The 20961-nt window shown below is 43.5% G+C and overlaps 1 protein-coding gene across 8 annotated transcripts in view; it reads left to right on the plus strand.

Annotated features, from left to right (window-relative positions):
- Positions 1 to 20961, plus strand: part of ptprub (protein tyrosine phosphatase receptor type Ub) — a 341711-nt gene that overhangs the window by 167422 nt on the left and 153328 nt on the right. For all 8 annotated transcript variants that reach the window (XM_071384254.1, XM_071384256.1, XM_071384252.1 and 5 more), the window contains exons 4-5: positions 15425 to 15506; positions 20536 to 20651. In XM_071384254.1, coding sequence (XP_071240355.1) covers positions 15425 to 15506; positions 20536 to 20651 — 198 coding nt within the window. The remainder of the gene's footprint in view (positions 1 to 15424; positions 15507 to 20535; positions 20652 to 20961) is intronic.

Here is a 20961-nt window from a genome sequence, read left to right on the forward strand (position 1 = left end):
CATCACTAACACAGGGAGGCGGCTGCCTACATACAGACTTGAATCATTGGCCACTTTAATAAATGGATCACTAGTCACTTTAAATAATGCCACTTTAATAATGTTTACATATTTTACATTACTCATCTCATATGTATATACTGTATTTTATAGCATGAATTGCATCTTGCGTATGCCGCTCAGTCATCGCTCATCCATATATTCATATGTACATATTCCTATTCCACCCCTTTAGATTTGTGTGTATTAGGTAGTTGTTGTGGAATTGTTAGATTACTTTTTAGATATTACCGCACTGTCGGAACTAGAAGCACAATAATTTTGCTACACTCGCATTACATCTGCTAACCATGTGTATGTGACCAATACAATTTGATTTGATTTAAGGAGCAATTATCTTTCCCTGATTTGGTCTAATGGTGAGTGCAAGGCCTTGGCATCTAAATGCCAGTTCCCGACCAAAAATGAAGGGGTGGAGGCTAGTATTTTTATAGTTCCAAATAAATTCTCTCTTGATTTGTATATATGAAAACCACTTCTAAAGGTCTGGCATTCCAGCGTTATTTAATACGTTCTCGTAATGCATATTTTATTTCAGTCTTAAATCACTGCATGCCCAGACATTTATTTTCCGATGCATTTTTATTTCTCAAAGTAAAGTAACCTCTGATTAGAATAAACTATGCACATATGTAGTCTCGTCACCCCGCTCCTCCGCTCTCTCCACTGGCTTCCAGTTGAAGCTCGCATCCGCTACAAGACCATGGTGCTTGCCTACGGAGCTGTGAGGGGAACGGCACCTCCGTACCTTCAGGCTCTGATCAGGCCCTACACTCAAACAAGGGCACTGCGTTCATCCACCTCTGGCCTGCTCGCCTCCCTACCTCTGAGGAAGTACAGTTCCCGCTCAGCCCAGTCAAAACTGTTCGCTGCTCTGGCACCCCAATGGTGGAACAAACTCCCTCACGACGCCAGGTCAGCGGAGTCAATCACCACCTTCCGGAGACACCTGAAACCCCACCTCTTTAAGGAAGACCTAGGAGAGGAGAAAGGAATCCTTCTAACCCCCCCCCCCCCCCCTTAAAAGAGTTAGATGCACTATTGTAAAGTGGTTGTTCCACTGGATATCATAAGGTGAATGCACCAATTTGTAAGTCGCTCTGGATAAGAGCGTCTGCTAAATGACTTAAATGTAATGTAAATGTAAAATGTATATGGAAAGTTTAATTGGTAAAGTGGTCCTCTTTGAAATCTATAGACTGTTGTTTATTGAAACAAATGTTTTGAATGTCTCCCTCTTTAAATAACCTGCCGCCCTAATGGCCGAGACAATTAAAGATTAGCCTGCAATCAATCTCTCATTGAGTGCTTTAGCTCGGCAGAGAATAATTGCACCTTCAGTTAAACTGTGAAGGTATTTCTAAGTTGTCTACCATAAAGTCTGATCCCTCTGCTTCTGATTTATTTCAACCTTTCCTCCCAAAAGGCTACTCGGTCTGCGTTTACACAGGCAGCCCAATTTGGATTTTTTTTCACTCATTGGTCTTTTTACAATCAGATCAGCTTTGACAAAGATCTGATGTGGGGAAAAAATCTGATGTGATTGGTCAAAATACCCATTAGTGGGAATAATTGGGCTGCTTGCGTGAACACAGGCTAAATGTCTTTCTCTGAGAAATAGCAGGAGAGCCATGGTGACTTAGCACACTACCAGACCAATTTGTTCAGTGTCACACAAACATACACAGGCATACAGTGGCTTGCGAAAGTATTCACCCCCCTTGGCATTTTTCCTATTTTGTTGCCTTACAACCTGGAATTAAAATGTATTTTGTGGGGGTTTGTATCACTTGATTTACACAACATGCCTACCAATTCGAAGATGCAAAATATTTTTTATTGTGAAACAAACACGAAATAACACAAAAAATAAATAAAACTTGAGCATGCATAACTATTCACCCCCCAAAGTCAATACTTTGTAGAGCGACCTTTTGCAGCAATTACAGCTGCAAGTCTCTTGGGGTATGCCTCTATAAGCTTGGCACATCTACCCACTGGGAGTTTTGCCGATTCTTCAAGGCAAAACTGCTCCAGCTACTTCAAGTTGGATGGGTTCCGCTGGTGTACAGCAATTTTTAAGTCATACTACAGATTCTCAATTGGATTGAGGTCTGGGATTTGACTAGGCCATTTCAAGACATTTAAATGTTTCCCCTTAAACCACTCAAGTGTTGCTTTAGCAGTTGTCCTGCTGGAAGGTGAACCTCCGTCCCAGTCTCAAATCTCTGGAAGACTGAAACAGGTTTTCCTCAAAAATTTCCCTATTTAGCTCCATCCATCATTCCTTCAATTCTGACCAGTTTCCCAGTCCCTGCCAATGAAAAATATCCCCACAGCATGATGCTGCCACCACCATGCTGGGTGGTGAGAGGTGTTGGGTTTGCGCCATACATAGCATTTTCCTTGATGGCCAAAAGCTCAATTTTAGTCTCATCTGACCAGAGTACTTCCATATGTTTGGGGAGTCTCCCACATGCCTTTTGGCGAACACCAAACGTGTTTGCTTATTTCTTTCTTTAAGCATTGTCTTTTTTCTTGCCACTCTACCGTAAAGCCCAGCTCTGTGGAGTGTATGGCTTAAAGTGGTCCTATGGACAGATACTCCAATCTCCGCTGTGGAGCTTTGCAGCTCCTTCAGGGTTATCTTCGGTCTCTTTGTTGCCTCTCAGGTTAAAGCCCTCCTTGCCTGGTCCGTGAGTTTTGGTGGGCGGCTCTCTCTTAGCAGGTTTGTTGTGGTGCCATATTCTTTCCATTTTTAAAAATGTATTTAATGGTGCTCCGTGGGATGTTCAAAGTTTCTGATATTTTTTTATAACCCAACCCTGATCTGTACTTCTCCACAACTTTGTCCCTGACCTGTTTGGAAAGCTCCTTGGTCTTCATGGTGCCGCTTGCTTGGTGGTGCTGCAGATTCTGGGGCCTTTCAGAACAGGTGTGTATATATACTGAGATCATGTGACACTTAGATTGCACACAGATGGACTTTATTTAACTCATTATTTGACTTCTGAAGGTAATTGGTTGCACCAGATCTTATTTAGGGGCATCATAGCAAAGGGGGTGAATACATATGCACGCACAACTTTTCCGTTTGTATTTTTTTTTTCATTTCACTTCACAAAGTTGGACTATGCTGTGTATGTCTATTACATGAAATCCAAATAAAAATCAATTTAAACTACAGGTTGTAATTCAACAAAATAGGAAAAACGCCAAGGGGGATGAATACTTTTGCAAGGCACTGTATACGCTCACACGCATTCACAGACAGGACAGAAATATCATACAGATGTAGGGCGGCCCAGACCCTGAAGTGACTCTTATCACCTGTATGCAAGATGGTTTATTGTCTTCTCCGGAATTCAGCATTCTCTCTGTTGCTCTCCAACCCCCATTCTGTCTCACCTCAGCAGAGGTCCTGTTGTCATTACATTCTGTAGGTCTGATATCTGATTGGAGGTTAACTCTACAGTAATACTATTGGGTCAACATCTCAAATTTGGAATCCAAACATTGTCAAATGGTAATAAAAGGATCCTCTCTCTCTCTCTCTCTCTCTCTCTCTCTCTCTCTCTCTCTCTCTCTCTCTCTCTCTCTCTCTCTCTCTCTCTCTCTCTCTCTCTCTCTCTTTCTCTCTCTCTCTCTCTCTTTCTCTCTTTCTCTCTCGCTCTCTCTCTCTTTCTCTCTCGCTCTCTCTCTTTCTCTCTCTTTCTCTCTCTTGCTCTCTCTCTCTCTCTCTCTTTCTCTCTCTCTCTCTCTCTCTCTCTCTCTCTCTCTCTCTCTCTTTCTCTCTCTCTCTCTCTCTCTCTTTATCTCTTTCTCTTTCTCTCTCTCTCTCTCTCTCTCTCTCTCTCTCTCTCTCTCTCTCTCTCTCTCTCTCTCTCTCTCTCTCTCTCTCTCTCTCTCTCTCTCTCTCTCTCTCTCTCTCTCTCTCTCTCTCTCTCTCTCTCTCTCTCTCTCTTTCTCTCTCTCTTTCTCTCTCTCTCTCTCTCTCTTTTTCTCTCTTTTTCTCTCTCTTTCTCTCTCTTTCTCTCTCTTTCTCTCTCTCTCTTTATCTCTTTATCTCTCTCTTTCTCTTTCTCTCTCTCTCTTTATCTCTTTCTCTTTCTCTCTGTCTCTCTCTGGACTCTTGGGGCACGACATTTCAGGCTATGACTTATCTTTCTCTATCTCTGATCATGCTAGCATTGCCTTGTAACATTTATGCCTTGTATGTGAATCCATTCATTTTACAATGATACCCCTTTCCTGCAGTCAAATGACCAAATCACACTCTAGTGGCCTCAAGGATGGAATGTTAATATTTTTCATAATTAATAAACTTTATTTTTACACCTCAAATCCGTGGTTTATATGTCAAACATTTGTGTTATATTTCAGTCTTCTGTGATGTATATAAAGTGTAATATTGGGATGCAAACTCATAATTGAACCTATATCTGACATGTTACAGGTGTTTTATTTTTTTAAGACCATAACCATGTGTGTGAGGTGTATACTTTTGTTTCAAAGTAGATTTGAAACACTCTGTGTGACCCTGGTTTAGCCCACTGCAGTAAAATGTTAAATATCTGCTTTTGATATAGACAATTCTTAGACCTTTCTTGACCTTTCTAATACTGTTACTTAACTATAGTGTAATGCATATTGCTAAATAATCTTTATGGAGTCAGATATTCAGTTTTAATAGACTAATTGCATAGTCTTATCAACTGCCAGACCTCCTCTGCCATCTCACCAGTCATTATCACCTGCAGCTCTATGGTAAAAAGCATATCGGGTTCCCGGGGCAAAATCTTTGTGCTATCCTGGGGCTTGGGTACAGGACATTACTAGGTTGCTTCCTACATGCACATTCCAACCGGCAAAGGTAGTTCAAGTTACTTTTTGTATGCCAAACTGAATAAAGGTTTCTATCCGGCAGTTATTGTACCGGTACCCCCTGTATATAGCCTCATTATATACAGTGGGGAGAACAAGTATTTGATACACTGACAATTTTGCAGGTTTTCCTACTTACAAAGCATGTAGAGGTCTGTAATTTTTATCATAGGTACACTTCAACTGTGAGAGAAGGAATCTAAAACAAAAATCCAGAAAATCACATTGTATGATTTTTAAGTAATTAATTTGCATTTTATTGCATGACATAAGTATTTGATACATCAGAAAAGCAGAACTGAATATTTGGTACAGAAACCTTAGTTTGCAATTACAGAGATCATACGTTTCCTGTAGTTCTTGACCAGGTTTGCACACACTGCAGCAGGGATTTTGGCCCACTCCTCCATACAGACCTTCTCCAGATCCTTCAGGTTTCGGGGCTGTCGCTGGGCAATACGGACTTTCGGCTCCCTCCAAAGATTTTCTATTGGGTTCAGGTCTGGAGACTGGCTAGGCCACTCCAGGACCTTGAGATGCTTCTTACGGAGCCACTCCTTAGTTGCCCTGGCTGTGTGTTTCGGGTCGTTGTCATGCTGGAAGACCCAGCCACGACCCATCTTCAATGCTCTTACTGAGGGAAGGAGGTTGTTGGTCAAGATCTCGCGATACATGGCCCCATCCATCCTCCCTTCAATACGGTGCAGTCGTCCTGTCCCCTTTGCAGAAAAGCATCCCCAAAGAATGATGTTTCCACCTCCATGCTTCACGGTTGGGATGGTGTTCTTGGGGTTGTACTCATCCTTCTATTCCTCCAAACACGGCGAGTGGAGTTTAGAGCAAAAAGCTCTATTTTTGTCTCATCAGACCACATGACCTTCTCCCATTCCTCCTCTGGATCATCCAGATGGTCATTGGCAAACTTCAGACGGGCCTGGACATGCGCTGGCTTGAGCAGGGGGACCTTGCGTGCGCTGCAGGATTTTAATCCATGACGGCGTAGTGTGTTACTAATGGTTTTCTTTGAGACTGTGGTCCCAGCTCTCTTCAGGTCATTGACCAGGTCCTGCCGTGTAGTTCTGGGCTGATCCCTCACATTCCTCATGATCATTGATGCCCCACGAGGTGAGATCTTGCATGGAGCCCCAGACCGAGGGTGATTGACCGTCATCTTGAACTTCTTCCATTTTCTAATAATTGTGCCAACAGTTGTTGCCTTCTCACCAAGCTGCTTGGCTATTGTCCTGTAGCCCATCCCAGCCTTGTACAGGTCTACAATTTATCCCTGATGTCCTTACACAGCTCTCTGGTCTTGGCCATTGTGGAGAGGTTGGAGTCTGTTTGATTGAGTGTGTGGACAGGTGTCTTTTATACAGGTAACGAGTTCAAACAGGTGCAGTTAATACAGGTAATGAGTGGAGAACAGGAGGGCTTCTTAAAGAAAAACTAACAGGTCTGTGAGAGCCGGAATTCTTACTGGTTGGTAGGTGATCAAATACTTATGTCATGCAATAAAATGCAAATTAATTACTTAAAAATCATACAATGTGATTTTCTGGATTTTTGTTTTAGATTCCGTCTCTCACAGTTGAAGTGTACCTATGATAAAAATGACAGACCTCTACATGCTTTGTAAGTAGGAAAACCTGCAAAATCGGCAGTGTATCAAATACTTGTTCTCCCCACTGTATATACATGTCACGACTTCTGCCGAAGTCGGTCCCTCTCCTTGTTCGGGCGGCGTTCGGTGGTCGACGTCACCGGCCTTCTAGCCATCGCCGTTCCACTTTTCATTTTCCATTTGTTTTGTTTTGTTTTACACACCTGATTTCAATTCCCCAATTACATGTTCATTATTTAACCCTCTGTTTTCTCCATGGTTTTTGTGCGTGTGTCACGGTTTACTAGAAGTTGTGGGTAGGAGTCAGGCGCAGAGAGCAGAGGGTTCAGTGATTTGTAGATTTATTTATCCGGCACAAAACGGTCACGCCAAATACAGGGCGCATAAACACTGACCAGCCCAAACACAGGGCAAACGATCCGGAGAACAATGAAAACACATCCACTACCGACAGAGAACACAAATAATCCCGCACAAACCTAAGCGGGCCTAACAGGCTTAAATAGACCAAAAATCAAGAAACAAACAGGAACAGGTGCAACTAATAAAACTTAACTAACAGAAAAGGAAAAAGGGATCGGTGGCGGCTAGTAGACCGGCGACGACGATCGCCGAGCACCGCCCGAACAGGCAGGGGAGCCACCTTCGGTGGGAGTCGTGACAGCGTGTTTGTTTTATGTATTTCGGTCCTTTTGTGTGGGCTTGGTATTTACTACATGGAATGTATATTATTGAGTAAAGTTACTTTTATTACTCATCTCTGCTGTCCTGCGCCTGACTCCTCTGCACCAGCTACACCAAGATCGTTATAATACAGTTGAAGTCTGAAGTTTACATACACTTAGGTTGGAGTCATTAAAACTCGTTTTTCAACCACTCCACAAATTTCTTGTTAACAAACTATAGTTTTTGCAAGTCGGTTAAGACATTTTTCCAACAATTGTTTACAGACAGAATATTTCACGTATTATTCACTGTATCACAGTTCCCGTGGGTCAGAAGTTTACATACACTAAGTTGACTGTGCCTTTAAACAGCTTGGAAAATTCCCGAAAATGATGTCATGGCTTTAGAAGCTTCTGATAGGCTAATTGACATCCTTTGAATCAATTGGAGGTGTACCTGTGGATGTTTTTCAAGGCCTACCTTCAAACTCAGTGCCTCTTTGCTTGACATCATGGGAAAATCAAAAGAAATCAGCCAAGACCTCAGAAAAAAACATTGTAGACCTCCACAAGTCTGGTTTATCATTGGGAGCAATTTCCAAACGCCTGAAGGTACCATGTTCATCTGTACAAACAATAGTACGCAAGTTTAAACACCATGGGACAACGCAGCCGTCATACCGCGCAGGATGGAGACGCGTTCTGTCATGAGATGAACGTACTTTGGTGCGAAAAGTGAAAATCAGTCCCAGAATGACAGCAAAGGACCTTGTGAAGATGCTGGGGGAAACAGGTGCAAAAGTATCTACATCCACAGTAAAAACGAGTCCTATATCTACATAACCTGAAAGGCCACTCGGCAAGGAAGAAGCCACTGCTCCAAAACTGCCATAAAAAAGCCAGACTTCGGTTTGCAACTGCACATGGGGACAAAGATCGTACTTTTGAAGCAAATGTCCTTTTGTCTGATGAAACAAAAATAGAACTGTTTGGCCATAATGACCATCGTTATGTTTGGAGGAAAAAGGGGGAGGCTTGCAAGCCTAAGAACACCATCCCAATCATGAAGCACGGAGGAGGCAGCATCATGTTGTGGGGGTGCTTTGCTGCAGGAGGGACTGGTGCACTTCACAAAATAGATGGCATCATGAGGAAGTAAAATTATGTGGATATATTGAAGCAACATCTCAAGACATCAGTCAGGAAGTTAAAGCTTGGTCACAAATCAGTCTTCCAAATGGACAATGACCCCAAGCATACTTCCAAAGTTGTGGCAAAATTGCTTAATTATTGGAGTGGTCATCACAAAGCCCTGACCTAAATCCTATAGAAAATTTGTGGGCAGAACTGAAAAAGCGTGTGAGAGCATGGAGGCCTACAAACCTGACTCAGTTACACCAACTCTGTCAGGAGGAATGGGTCAAAATTCACCCAACTTATTGTGGGAAGCTTGTGGAAGGCTACCCGAACCGTTTGACCCAAGTTCAACAATTTAAAGGCAATGCTAGCAAATACTAATTGAGTGTATGTAAACTTCTGACAAACTGGGAATGTGATGAAAGAAAAAAAGCTGAAATAAATCATTCTCTCTACTATTATTCTGACATTTCACATTCTTAAAATGAAGTGGTGATTCTAACTGACCTAAAATAGGGATTTCTTACTAGGAAATACCAGGAATTGTGAAATGTATTTGGCTAAGGTTTATGTAAACGTCCGACTTCAACTGTATATATATATATATATTTTTTTTTTTACTCTACTTTATTTAGTAAATATTTTTATAAAGTCTAATTTCTTAAAACTGCATTGTTGGTTAAGGGCTTGTGAGTAAGCATTTCACAGTTCGGTCTACAACTGTTGCGGCACATGTGACAAATAACATTTGATTTGATTTGTTTCTTGTCTGATCTGGGATATGTTTCGATTTCCCAGCTATCTTTATTTGTAAACTTATACAGTGCTCTCTTGTAAATTTGTTTTATCTCAATTTGACTCCCTGTTTAAGTACTTGCACATTACAATAGAGTGACCCGGGCATTTTGACAAACAATAAGTCAGGGCTGCACTTCGATCATATGTGTGGGCAGGCTGCCCTCGATGCTGGGAAAACAAACCTCGCTGCCGTGTCTAATAACTGTCTCACTATTACTGGGGGCGGTGATTTGATATTGATTGGATTTCACTGGCGCCCACAGACCTCCACCTTATTCTACCACAGGATGGGTACGGAAGCCACCTGTCCCCAGAGCCACATGACCCTTTCATTGCTGTATTATCTGCTGTTATATCTTTAGAGCTGCCTGTGTCTAGAATGCTGAATGGGGCCCTGTGTCAGGCAGCACATTGTGCCCTCCCGATAAAGCCATTATTTCACCAAGACCTCAGGGGCTTGTAGAGAACTATGGAACGTATCCATCTATTCCTCTTTTCCTCTCTCTTCAATTAAAATTGCTTTATTGACATGATGACACAATATACATATTGTAAATGAAGTGATTCATTTACAATATTAATATCATGACAATAATACTAATAATCAGGATTATCAACAGGACAATCAGAAACAACAATAATTAAGTGTAAAAATAACCATACATTTGACAATAACAATGGCATAGAGGACATTACATTTACATTTACATTTAAGTCATTTAGCAGACGCTCTTATCCAGAGCGACTTACAAATTGGTGCATTCACCTTATGATATCCAGTGGAACAACCACTTTACAATAGTGCATCTAACTCTTTTAAGGGGAGGGGGTTAGAAGGATTACTTTATCCTATCCTAGGTATTCCTTAAAGAGGTGGGGTTTCAGGTGTCTCCGGAAGGTGGTGATTGACTCCGCTGACCTGGCGTCGTGAGGGAGTTTGTTCCACCATTGGGGTGCCAGAGCAGCGAATAGTTTTGACTGGGCTGAGCGGGAACTGTACTTCCTCAGAGGTAGGGAGGCGAGCAGGCCAGAGGTGGATGAACGCAGTGCCCTTGTTTGGGTGTAGGGCCTGATCAGAGCCTGAAGGTACGGAGGTGCCGTTCCCCTCACAGCTCCGTAGGCAAGCACCATGGTCTTGTAGCGGATGCGAGCTTCAACTGGAAGCCAGTGGAGAGAGCGGAGGAGCGGGGTGACGTGAGAGAACTTGGGAAAGTTGAACACCAGACGGGCTGCGGCGTTCTGGATGAGTTGTAGGGGTTTAATGGCACAGGCAGGGAGCCCAGCCAACAGCGAGTTGCAGTAATCCAGACGGGAGATGACAAGTGCCTGGATTAGGACCTGCGCCGCTTCCTGCGTGAGGCAGGGTCGTACTCTGCGAATGTTGTAGAGCATGAACCTACAGGAACGGGTCACCGCCTTGATGTTAGTTGAGAACGACAGGGTGTTGTCCAGGATCACGCCAAGGTTCTTAGCACTCTGGGAGGAGGACACAATGGAGTTGTGATGAGACATGTGCAGATTGGCTGGGCTCTCAGACACTAATCATCTTAATTGGGGCGGCGGGTAGCCTAGTGGTTAGAGCGTTGCTGGATCGAATCCCAGAGCTGACAAGGTAAAAATCTGTTGTTCTGCCCCTGAACAAGGCACCCCGGTAGGCTGTCATTAACTGATTTGCCTAGTTAAAAAATAATAATAATCAAATCCTATGACAGGCAGCAATTTTGTGCACTGCCAACCCACAGCCCTCTGCTTCCTCCCCCAACAGGATGGGTATCCTATTCTCATCAGAGATGTGGTGGCCCGTTCCTGTAGGTTCATGCTCTACAACATCCGCAGAGTACGACCCTGCCTCACACAGGAAGCGGCGCAGGTCCTAATCCAGGCACTTGTCATCTCCCGTCTGGATTACTGCAACTCGCTGTTGGCTGGGCTCCCTGCCTGTGCCATTAAACCCCTACAACTCATCCAGAACGCCGCAGCCCGTCTGGTGTTCAACCTTCCCAAGTTCTCTCACGTCACCCCGCTCCTCCGCTCTCTCCACTGGCTTCCAGTTGAAGCTCGCATCCGCTACAAGACCATGGTGCTTGCCTACGGAGCTGTGAGGGGAACGGCACCTCAGTACCTTCAGGCTCTGATCAGGCCCTACACCCAAACAAGGGCACTGCGTTCATCCACCTCTGGCCTGCTCGCCTCCCTACCACTGAGGAAGTACAGTTCCCGCTCAGCCCAGTCAAAACTGTTCGCTGCTCTGGCACCCCAATGGTGGAACAAACTCCCTCACGACGCCAGGACAGCGGAGTCAATCACCACCTTCCGGAGACACCTGAAACCCCACCTCTTCAAGGAATACCTAGGATAGGATAAAGTAATCCTTCTGACCCCCCCCCCCCCCCCCTTAAAAGATTTAGATGCACTATTGTAAAGTGGTTGTTCCACTGGATGTCATAAGGTGAATGCACCAATTTGTAAGTCGCTCTGGATAAGAGCGTCTGCTAAATGACTTAAATGTAAATGTAAATGTAATGTCTTTGGAACCTTGAATAATGGTTTCAAATTTTGGGAAATTACACTTTCATTGTTTTATATTTGTAACTTTTTGTCGTGAAATGCCAGGTTTAGCTGTGTCTACCCTTTTTCAACCGCAAGGCTGTGCTCACTGAGCCTGTACTTTGTCAAGGCTTTTCTAAGGTTTTGATCAGTAACCATGGTCAAGTAGTTTGCCATGGTGTACTGTCAATTTAGGGTCAGATAGCTTGGCATTTTGCTTTGTGATTGTGTTTCCCAATAGGTAATGTAGTTTTGTTTTGACTGTGTTATCATTTTTGTGTATTCTGATTGATTGGATATTCTGGTCCTGTGGTGTTTGTAGAACAGGTCTGTGAACTCATCAGCCGGATAAGGTGACTATTTTCTTTGCTCAGCAGGGCTTGGTAAATGTAATTTTTATTATTAGTGGATATTGGTCTAATTCTCCCCTGCGTGCGTTGTTTGCAGTTTTACTCTGGACATCTGAGCAATCTTACAGAACTCTGCATGCAGGGTTTCAATGGGGTGTTTTTCCCGTTGAGTTAAATCTTCTTTTGCAAGTGGGACCCCACACCTCGCTGCAATAATGTGCAGTTGGTTCAATGACAGATTCAATTAATTTGAGACAAATTTTCAAAGGTGTTTCAATTTGAATTTGTTTTTTAATGTCGTAGAATGCCCTGCGTGCTTTCTTAGTTAATTTACTGCCTCATTCACTGTATGTGTCCAGTTGAGCTTATTTTTAAACCTAAGTTATTGTAGTGTGTAGAGTACTCTATATACACTGCTCAAAAAAATAAAGGGAACACTTAAACAACACAATGTAACTCCAAGTCAATCACACTTCTGTGAAATCAAACTGTCCACTTAGGAAGCAACACCGATTGACAATAAATTTCACATGCTGTTGTGCAAATGGAATAGACAACAGGTGGAAATTATAGGCAATTAGCAAGACACCCCCAATAAAGGAGTGGTTCTGCAGGTGGTGACCACAGACCACTTCTCAGTTCCTATGCTTCCTGGCTGATGTTTTGGTCTTTTGAATGCTGGCGGTGCTTTCACTCTAGTGGTAGCATGAGAGTCTACAACCCACACAAGTGGCTCAGGTAGTGCAGCTCATCCAGGATGGCACATCAATGCGAGCTGTGGCAAGAAGGTTTGCTGTGTCTGTCAGCGTAGTGTCCAGAGCATGGAGGCGCTACCAGGAGACAGGCCAGTACATCAGGAGACGTGGAGGAGGCCGTAGGAGGGCAACAACCCAGCAGCAGGACCGCTACCTCCGCCTGCCAGAGCCCTGCAAAATGACCTCCAGCAGGCCACAAATGTGCATGTGTCTACTCAAACGGTCAGAAACAGACTCCATGAGGGTGGTATGAGGGCCCGACGTCCACAGGTGGGGGTTGTGCTTACAGCCCAACACCTTGCAGGACGTTTGGCATTTGCCAGAGAACACCAAGATTGGCAAATTCGCCACTGGCGCCCTGTGATCTTCACAGATGAAAGCTGGTTAACACTGAGCACGTGACAGACGTGACAGAGTCTGGAGACGCCGTGGAGAACGTTCTGCTGCCTGCAACATCCTCCAGCATGACCGGTTTGGCAGTGGGTCAGTCATGGTGTGGGGTGGCATTTCTTTGGGGGGCCGCACAGCCCTCCATGTGCTCGCCAGAGGTAGCCTGACTGCCATTAGGTATCGAGATGAGATCCTCAGACCCCTTGTGAGACCATATGCTGGTGCGGTTGGCCCTGGGTTCCTCCTAATGCAAGACAATGCTAGACCTCATGTGGCTGGAGTGTGGCAGCAGTTCCTGCAAGAGGAAGGCATTAATGCTATGGACCGCCCGTTCCCCAGACCTGAATCCAATTGAGCACATCTGGGACATCATGTCTCGCTCCATCCACCAACGCCACATTGCACCACAGACTGTCCAGGAGTTGGCGGATGCTTTAGTCCAGGTCTGGGAGGAGATCCCTCAGGAGACCATCCGCCACCTCACCAGGAGCATGCCTAGGCGTTGTAGGGAGGTCATACAGGCACGTGGAAGCCACACACACTACTGAGCCTCATTTTGACTTGTTTTAAGGACATTACATCAAAGTTGGATCAGCCTGTAGTGTGGTTTTCCACTTTAATTTTGAGTTTGACTCCAAATCCAGACCTCCATGGGTTGATAAATTTGATTTACATTCATAATTTTTGTGTGATTTTGTTGTCAGCACATTCAACTATGTAAAGAAAAAAGTATTCAATAAGAATATTTCATTCATTCAGATCTAGGATGTGTTATTTTAGTGTTCCCTTTATTCTTTTGAGCAGTGTATTTTGTACCAATTGAGAACTTTGGTCTAATTCCCTGTGATCTGGATCTTCTCTAGAAAATCATTATTTTGAGGTTTACTGCTAGGGTTCAGATCTGGCAGTATTGCTCTAGCAGGTCCAGGCTCTGCTGTTGGGTCCCCTGTGCTGTGGGTGACAACAGGCACAGGTCATCTGCGAAGAATCACCTTTTAGAGTCCAGGTGCTGGGGATTTTTCTAGAATAGTGGTCAATTCATTGATGTAAATATTGAAAAGTGCCAGGCTGAGATTTGCAACCATGGCAAAGGCCCCACCCCTGGTTAAAGAATTCTGTACTTTTCTTGCCAATTATCATGCCGCAGGTATTGCCAGTATTGATTTAATTATGTCATATGTTTTACCCCCTATACCACTTTCAATAACTTTGTAGAACAGTCCTTTATGCCAAATAAAATCAAATGCTTTTTGGAAACCTAAATGTTGGACTTATTTTCGTGGACAAGTTTATCTATCAGGGTGGGCAGGGTGTAAATATGATCAATCGTGCAATGTTTTGTTATAATTCCAAATTGGATTTTACTCAAGACATTGTGCTTATTAAGGACGTTTAAAGTCTTACATGTTAAGGACACCTGCTCTTTCCATGACATAGATTGAACAGGTGAATCTAGGTGAAAGCTGTGATCCCTTGTTGATGTCACTTGTTATGAAAGACAGGTTAAGAGAAGGATTTTTAAGCATTTAGACAATTGAGACATGGATTGTGTATGTGTGCCATTCAGAGTGTGAATAAGCAAGACAAAATTCTTAAGTGCCTTTGAACGGCGTATGGTAGAAGGTTCCAGGCGCACCGGTTTGTGTCAAGAACTGCAACGCTGCTGGGTTTTTCACACTCAACAGTTTCCCGTGTGTATCAAGAATGGTCCACCACTCAAAGGACATCCAGCCAACTTGACACAACTGTGGGAAGCATTGGAGTCAACATGGGCCGGCATCCCCGTGGAACGCTTTCGACACCTTGTAGAGTCCATGCCCTGACTAATTGAGGCTGTTTTGAAGGAGGGGTGGGGGGTGCAACTTCAATTTTAGGAAGGCGTTCCTAATGTTTTGAATACTCAGTGTATAGTACTACAGAAAACCAGGTTACTGTTTATACAAATACCTCTGTAATTGTTAGGGTCAAATTTGTATCCATTCTTAAAGATTTAGGTCCTCTCTTTTTCCCTACCCTATCTTATGGGTCAGTAACTGTGCAATGAATTGTGTAGAGCTTTGTGATAATAAGTAAGATCTCTGCCTCAGGAGGAGGACAGTTTGATTTGATGCAAATGCCTCAATTGTATAAAGGATAACATCAATCAAAGATTTTATCTTGTTTCAAGATTTATCACTCCAAGCTATCTCACTTTTTAGTTTTTATTCTACTTCCCAGGTCCTGATCGAAGCAACTATTTCCAGGGAGCGGCGAGGCTACATCGCCATGGATGACATCATGCTCCTGACCTATCCCTGTTGTGAGTACCATCACCGATGTAAAAGAGGAGGGAGGTGGTTGGGGATTAAGGAGCAGTATAACATAGAAAATGTACAGACATCTATATACCGTATAGAGAGTGAAATGTAGAGAGTTAGTTCCATATGATAAAGAGGAGGAGAACGCTAATGGAAGCTTGACCTTTTCATTGGTTGATTGCAATAGGGGTCCAGGTTTGATGTGAATGACATTTTCCCAAAACACTCTTCAGCTCCAGCCATTCCCCTGTGATTTAGTCTCAAGACCACTCATAATGTGCCCAAATGACTCAAGGTTAGAGATGGGAAAATAGAAACCTCTTTCTGATTTTTCTGATTTATCCCACCAAGTAAATGAACCCTCTAAGTATGCAGAACATAGTTATAAACAGCCCTTTACCTCTTCTCTCCTCTGTATTTTATACTGTATTATATAAAGTGATTATTGTATTGTTGTGTTTGTATTTTTTTTTTTTTATGTAGCGCTCATCTGTGAAAGAGACCTTGCTCTCAGCATATCTACCTCTCAAAATAAATGTTAAATAAGATATTATCCATTAGTTGCCTTGGAGTTGCCATTTTTTAGGTACATTTTCTAGAATGAAATGGCAAAATGTGTCTTTTGCGAAAGCTGTTCCTCTAGGAGGAGACCTGTGGTGGTTTTGTCACTAGGTGGTTTCCCACTGCTGTTATACAGTGGTTAAGGCTGTCTGTGTGTACACTGTGTACCTGGGATAACACAGGCTTAGTGTGCTATCAATCCTATAGGAGTAGAAAAGTCATGGGAAAAGCGGTAACGACAGTGGCTAACACTACGTGAGCTTAAACCCTGGACAAAGCTTTCTCCCTCCCTGTGACATGTTTGCCCTCCGACATACTGCTGATCAAAAGTGATCTGCCAGCTCACTAATTTGGAATTCGGTTTCACACCTTTAGTCCAGTTACAGTTGAAGTTGGAAGTTTACATACACCTTAGCCAAATACATTTAAACTCAGTTTCCCACAATTCCTGACATTTAATCCGAGTAAAAAATGCCCTGTCTTATGTCAGTTAGGATCACCACTTCATTTTAAGAATGTGAAATGTCAGAATAATAGTAGAGAGAATGATTTATTTCAGCTTTTATTTCTTTCATCACATTCCCAGTGGGTTAGAAGTTTACATACACTCAATTAGTATTTGGTAGCATTGCCTTTAAATTGTTGAACTTGGGTCAAACGGTTCGGGTAGCCTTCCACAAGCTTCCCACAATAAGTTGGGTGAATTTTAGCCCATTGCTCCTGACAGAGCTGGTGTAACTGAGTCAGGTTTGTAGGCTTCCTTGATCGCACACGCTTTTTCAGTTCTGCCCACAAATTTTCTATAGGATTGAGGTCAGGGCTTTGTCATGGCCACTCCAATAATTAAGCCATTTTGCCACAACTTTGGAAGTGTGCTTGGGGTCATTGTCCATTTGGAAGACCCATTTGTGACCAAGCTTTAACTTCCTGACTGATGTCTTGAGATGTTGCTTCAATATAGCCACATAATTTTACTTCCTCATGATGCCATTTATTTTGTGAAGTGCACCAGGCCCTCCTGCAGAAAATAACCCCCACATGATGATGCTGCCACCCCCGTGCTTCACGGTTAGAATGGTGTTCTTCGGCTTGCAAGCCTCCCCCTTTTTCCTCCAAACATAACGATGGTCATTATGGCCAAACAGTTCTATTTTTGTTTCATCAGACCAGAAGACATTTCTCCACAAAGTATGATCTTTGTCCCCATGTGCAGTTGCAAACCGTAGTCTGGCATTTTTATGGCGGTTTTGGAGCAGTGGCTTCTTCCTTGCTGAGCAGCCTTTCAGGTTATGTTGATATAGGACTTGTTTTACTGTGGATATAGATACTTTGTATCTGTTTCCTCCGGCATCTTGACAAGGTCATTTGCTGTTGTTCTGGGATTGATTTGCACTTTTTGCACCAAAGTACGTTCATCTCTAGGGGACAGAATGCATCTCCTTCCTGAGCGGTATGACGGCTGCGAGGTCCCATGGTGTTTATTCTTGCGTACTATTGTTTGTACAGATGAACGTGGTACCTTCAGGCGTTTGGAAATTGCTCCCAAGGATGAACCAGACTTGTGGAGGTCTGCAATTGTTTTTCTGAGGTCTTGGCTGATTTCTTTGATTTTCCCATGATGCCAAGCAAAGAGGCACTGAGTTTAGGTAGGCCTTGAAATACATCCACAGGTACACCTCCAATTGACTCAAATGATGTCGATTAGCCTATCAGAAGCTTCTAAAGCCATGACATCATTTTCAGGAATTTTATGTGTTTAAAAGCACAGTAAACTTAGCGTATGTAAACTTCTGACCCACTGGAATTGTGATACAGTGAATTATAAGTGAAATAATCTGTCTGTAAACAATTGTTGGAAAATTACTTGTGTCATGCACAAAGTAGATGTCCTATCCGACTTGCCAAAACCATAGTTGTTAACAAGAAATGTGTGGACTGGTTGAAAAACAAGTTTTAATGAGTCCAACCTAAGTGTATGTAAACTTCCGACTTCAATTGTAGATATAAGTGACTTGTGCGTGAGGTGAGGATATACTCTGGGCTTTTTTTTCCTTGTCATGAGGGTTTTGGTACAGTGTTAATTGGAGGATCATTTTTTAGCATGAGTTTTTGTATACTGAACACAATTTTAAACGCAACATGCAACAGAGTTATAATTCATAGACGGAAATCAGTCAATTGAATAAGTTCATTAGGCCCTGATCAGCCATGGGTGGGCCTGGGAGGTTATATGCCCACCCACTTGGGAGCCAGGTCCAGCTAATCTGAATGAGTTTTTCCCCACAAAAGGGCTTTATTACTGACAGAAATCCTCCGCAGCACCCCTCCCTCCCACTCCTCAGACGAGATCCTGCAGGTGAAGGAGCCAGATGTGGAGGTCCTGGGCTGGCGCGGTTACACTTGGTCTGCGGTTGTGAGGCCGGTTGATTGTAATTCTCTAAAACGACGTTGGAGGCGGCTTATGGTAGAGAAATTAACATTCAATTCTCTAGCACCATCTCTGTTGGACATTCCTGCAGTCAGCATGCCTTTTGCACGCTCCCTCAAAACTTGTGGCATTGTGTTGTGTGACAAAACTGCACATTTTAGAGTGCATTTTATTGTCCCCAGCACAAGGTTCACCTGTGTAATGATCATGCTGTTTAATCAGCTTCTTGATATGTCACACCTGTCAGGTGAATGGATTATCTTGGCAAGGGAGAAATGCTCACTAACAGGGATGTAAACAAACAAACATTTTTGAGAAAAAGCTATTTGTGCATATGGAACATTTTTGGGATTTCAATCAGAGATGCTGACTGTGTCCCTGCCTAGCCACCCAGTGGTTCCCCGCGTTTCCCATGGAGAGCAGATGGTATCTTCTAACACCCCCCCCCCCCCCCCCCAGTGCTACCATTAAATAATTTAGACTGTCATCAGGACCTAAGCACGCATGACATTTCTCTTGTCGTCTCCAAAGTCCTAGTCTTTGACTCTGAAACCAGTGTTGCAGTCATATTAAATATTTATCATGGTAAAGAGTCCCCGGGATGTTATCTGACACATTTATACTACCAAGTTTTGTAGTCAACAGAAGGACCTGTTTTTTTTTATCACATTCGTTTTTGTGTTTGTTCATGCTGGCTCATAGCTACGATGAATTATGAATTGACCTTAGACGGGGGACTCGTCCATGGGAAACATGACCACCTGTGGACTACAAACACAAGAGGCATCCCCGCCTCTCCCCCCCTGCCTATTGACACAAAGTAGATCAACAAATTCTCTCTCTCTCCCAGAAAGCAACAGTGTAATGAAACACTGAACAATGAAGAGCAGGAATTGAAACATTCGCCTCCCTCTTTTTGATTTCACTACTACTCCACCACGACAGTAACGTATCCTGTCTAGGTTGGGTTGTCCTCCGTTTTGTGGTGATGCGAGCCTGTGCTGGAGGCTCTAACCCAGTGGTTAGGCTCTGCGGGAAGTCTGCCTCATAGAGTTGTGGAGGAGCAGGAGAGCTCCAGTGTTAATCACAGTGTAGCCGGGTGGGATTGCTGCTGAGGAACCCACACTCTCACTGCGGAGCTCGATGCATCAAGCTGGGTTCTTATTAGAAGAGTACTGCTCTTCCATCAGCAACAATGTTCTTGAGCCTGATTTCGGGAATTGTCTGGGGATCTGGTTAAAGGATGTTCACCTAACTTGCGTTGATGCCTGTGTTATGACCTATCGCCACGGTGAAAGGTTGTCGAGAATAGTAGCCGCCAGCAATTCATTTCTAAGTTGTGTATCGGATGACTTCTCTTTGTGGGTTGATTGTAGGACAATAAAGGGAGAGAACAAGCGATATGTCAGTATGTCAGTGAGTCCTTCTCCAACCAGCTGTGAGGTCCTTCATGGGTGACAATTAGTCTCTGGTTCTTATCTAATTAAACATGAACGTTTGAATTACGTTGTCGTATAATGTGAAAAGCTGCCGATGGTGACATTTCATACACATCTCACACTGGCAATGAAGCTGGAACAAAGTCCGATTGATGATCATTTACTGCAGCTCTTTAGAAATCACGAAATGTAGTATTTCATTTAACTATGCAAGTCAGTTAAGAACAAATTCTTATTTTACAATGACAGCCAACCCCGGCCAAACGCTCCCCTAACCCGGACGACGCTGGGGCAATTTTGCGCCACCCTATGGGACTCCTAATCACGGTCAGTTGTGATACAGTCCGGGATAGAACCAGGGTCTGTAGTGACGCCTCTTGCACTGAGATGCAGTGCCTTAGACCGCTGCGCCACTCGGGAGCCCTAGTATAGCTGCATAACCCTGAAATTGGAGGACATGGGCGTTTTGCCACACATAACTTCGTAACATGTATTTTAAATAAAAGCATTTATTTTGTTGGTCTGGCTGGCTGACATTGTGATTGGCTGTCTGTCACGGCACAGCAGTCATTTGATCTCTGCTCTCTCGCTCTGTTCCAACAGATAAGGCGCCCCACTTCTCCCGGCTGGGAGATGAGGAGGTCAACGCTGGGCAGAATGCCACCTTCCAGTGTGTGGCATCGGGCCGGGCATCGGAAGCTGAGAAGTTCCTACTGGAGGTCAGTGGGGATTTAGGGACACACCTGTAGTATTTATTTTCTTTCAAATACTTTTGAGAGTTTGATTGAGTCTGTCTGGAGTGCCAGGTGGGTTTGCACTTTTGGGTTCATTTTCAGCTATTCAATTGGTTCCTTTGAGCCAGGCAAGCTCAATCAAGCACAGCTGAAGTATTTCAAAGAAACCAAATACTATTTGAATGCAGGTCTCTTTGAGAATACCAGCACTTTTGAGTTCTACTTTAAGTGTATTTGTAGTCACGCCATTAAAGAGGGAAACTTGAAACGATGGGTCAGTGTCTTTGAATTATAA

The sequence above is a fragment of the Salvelinus alpinus genome, chromosome 35 (assembly GCF_045679555.1).
Source record: "Salvelinus alpinus chromosome 35, SLU_Salpinus.1, whole genome shotgun sequence".
NCBI lineage: Eukaryota > Metazoa > Chordata > Actinopteri > Salmoniformes > Salmonidae > Salvelinus > Salvelinus alpinus.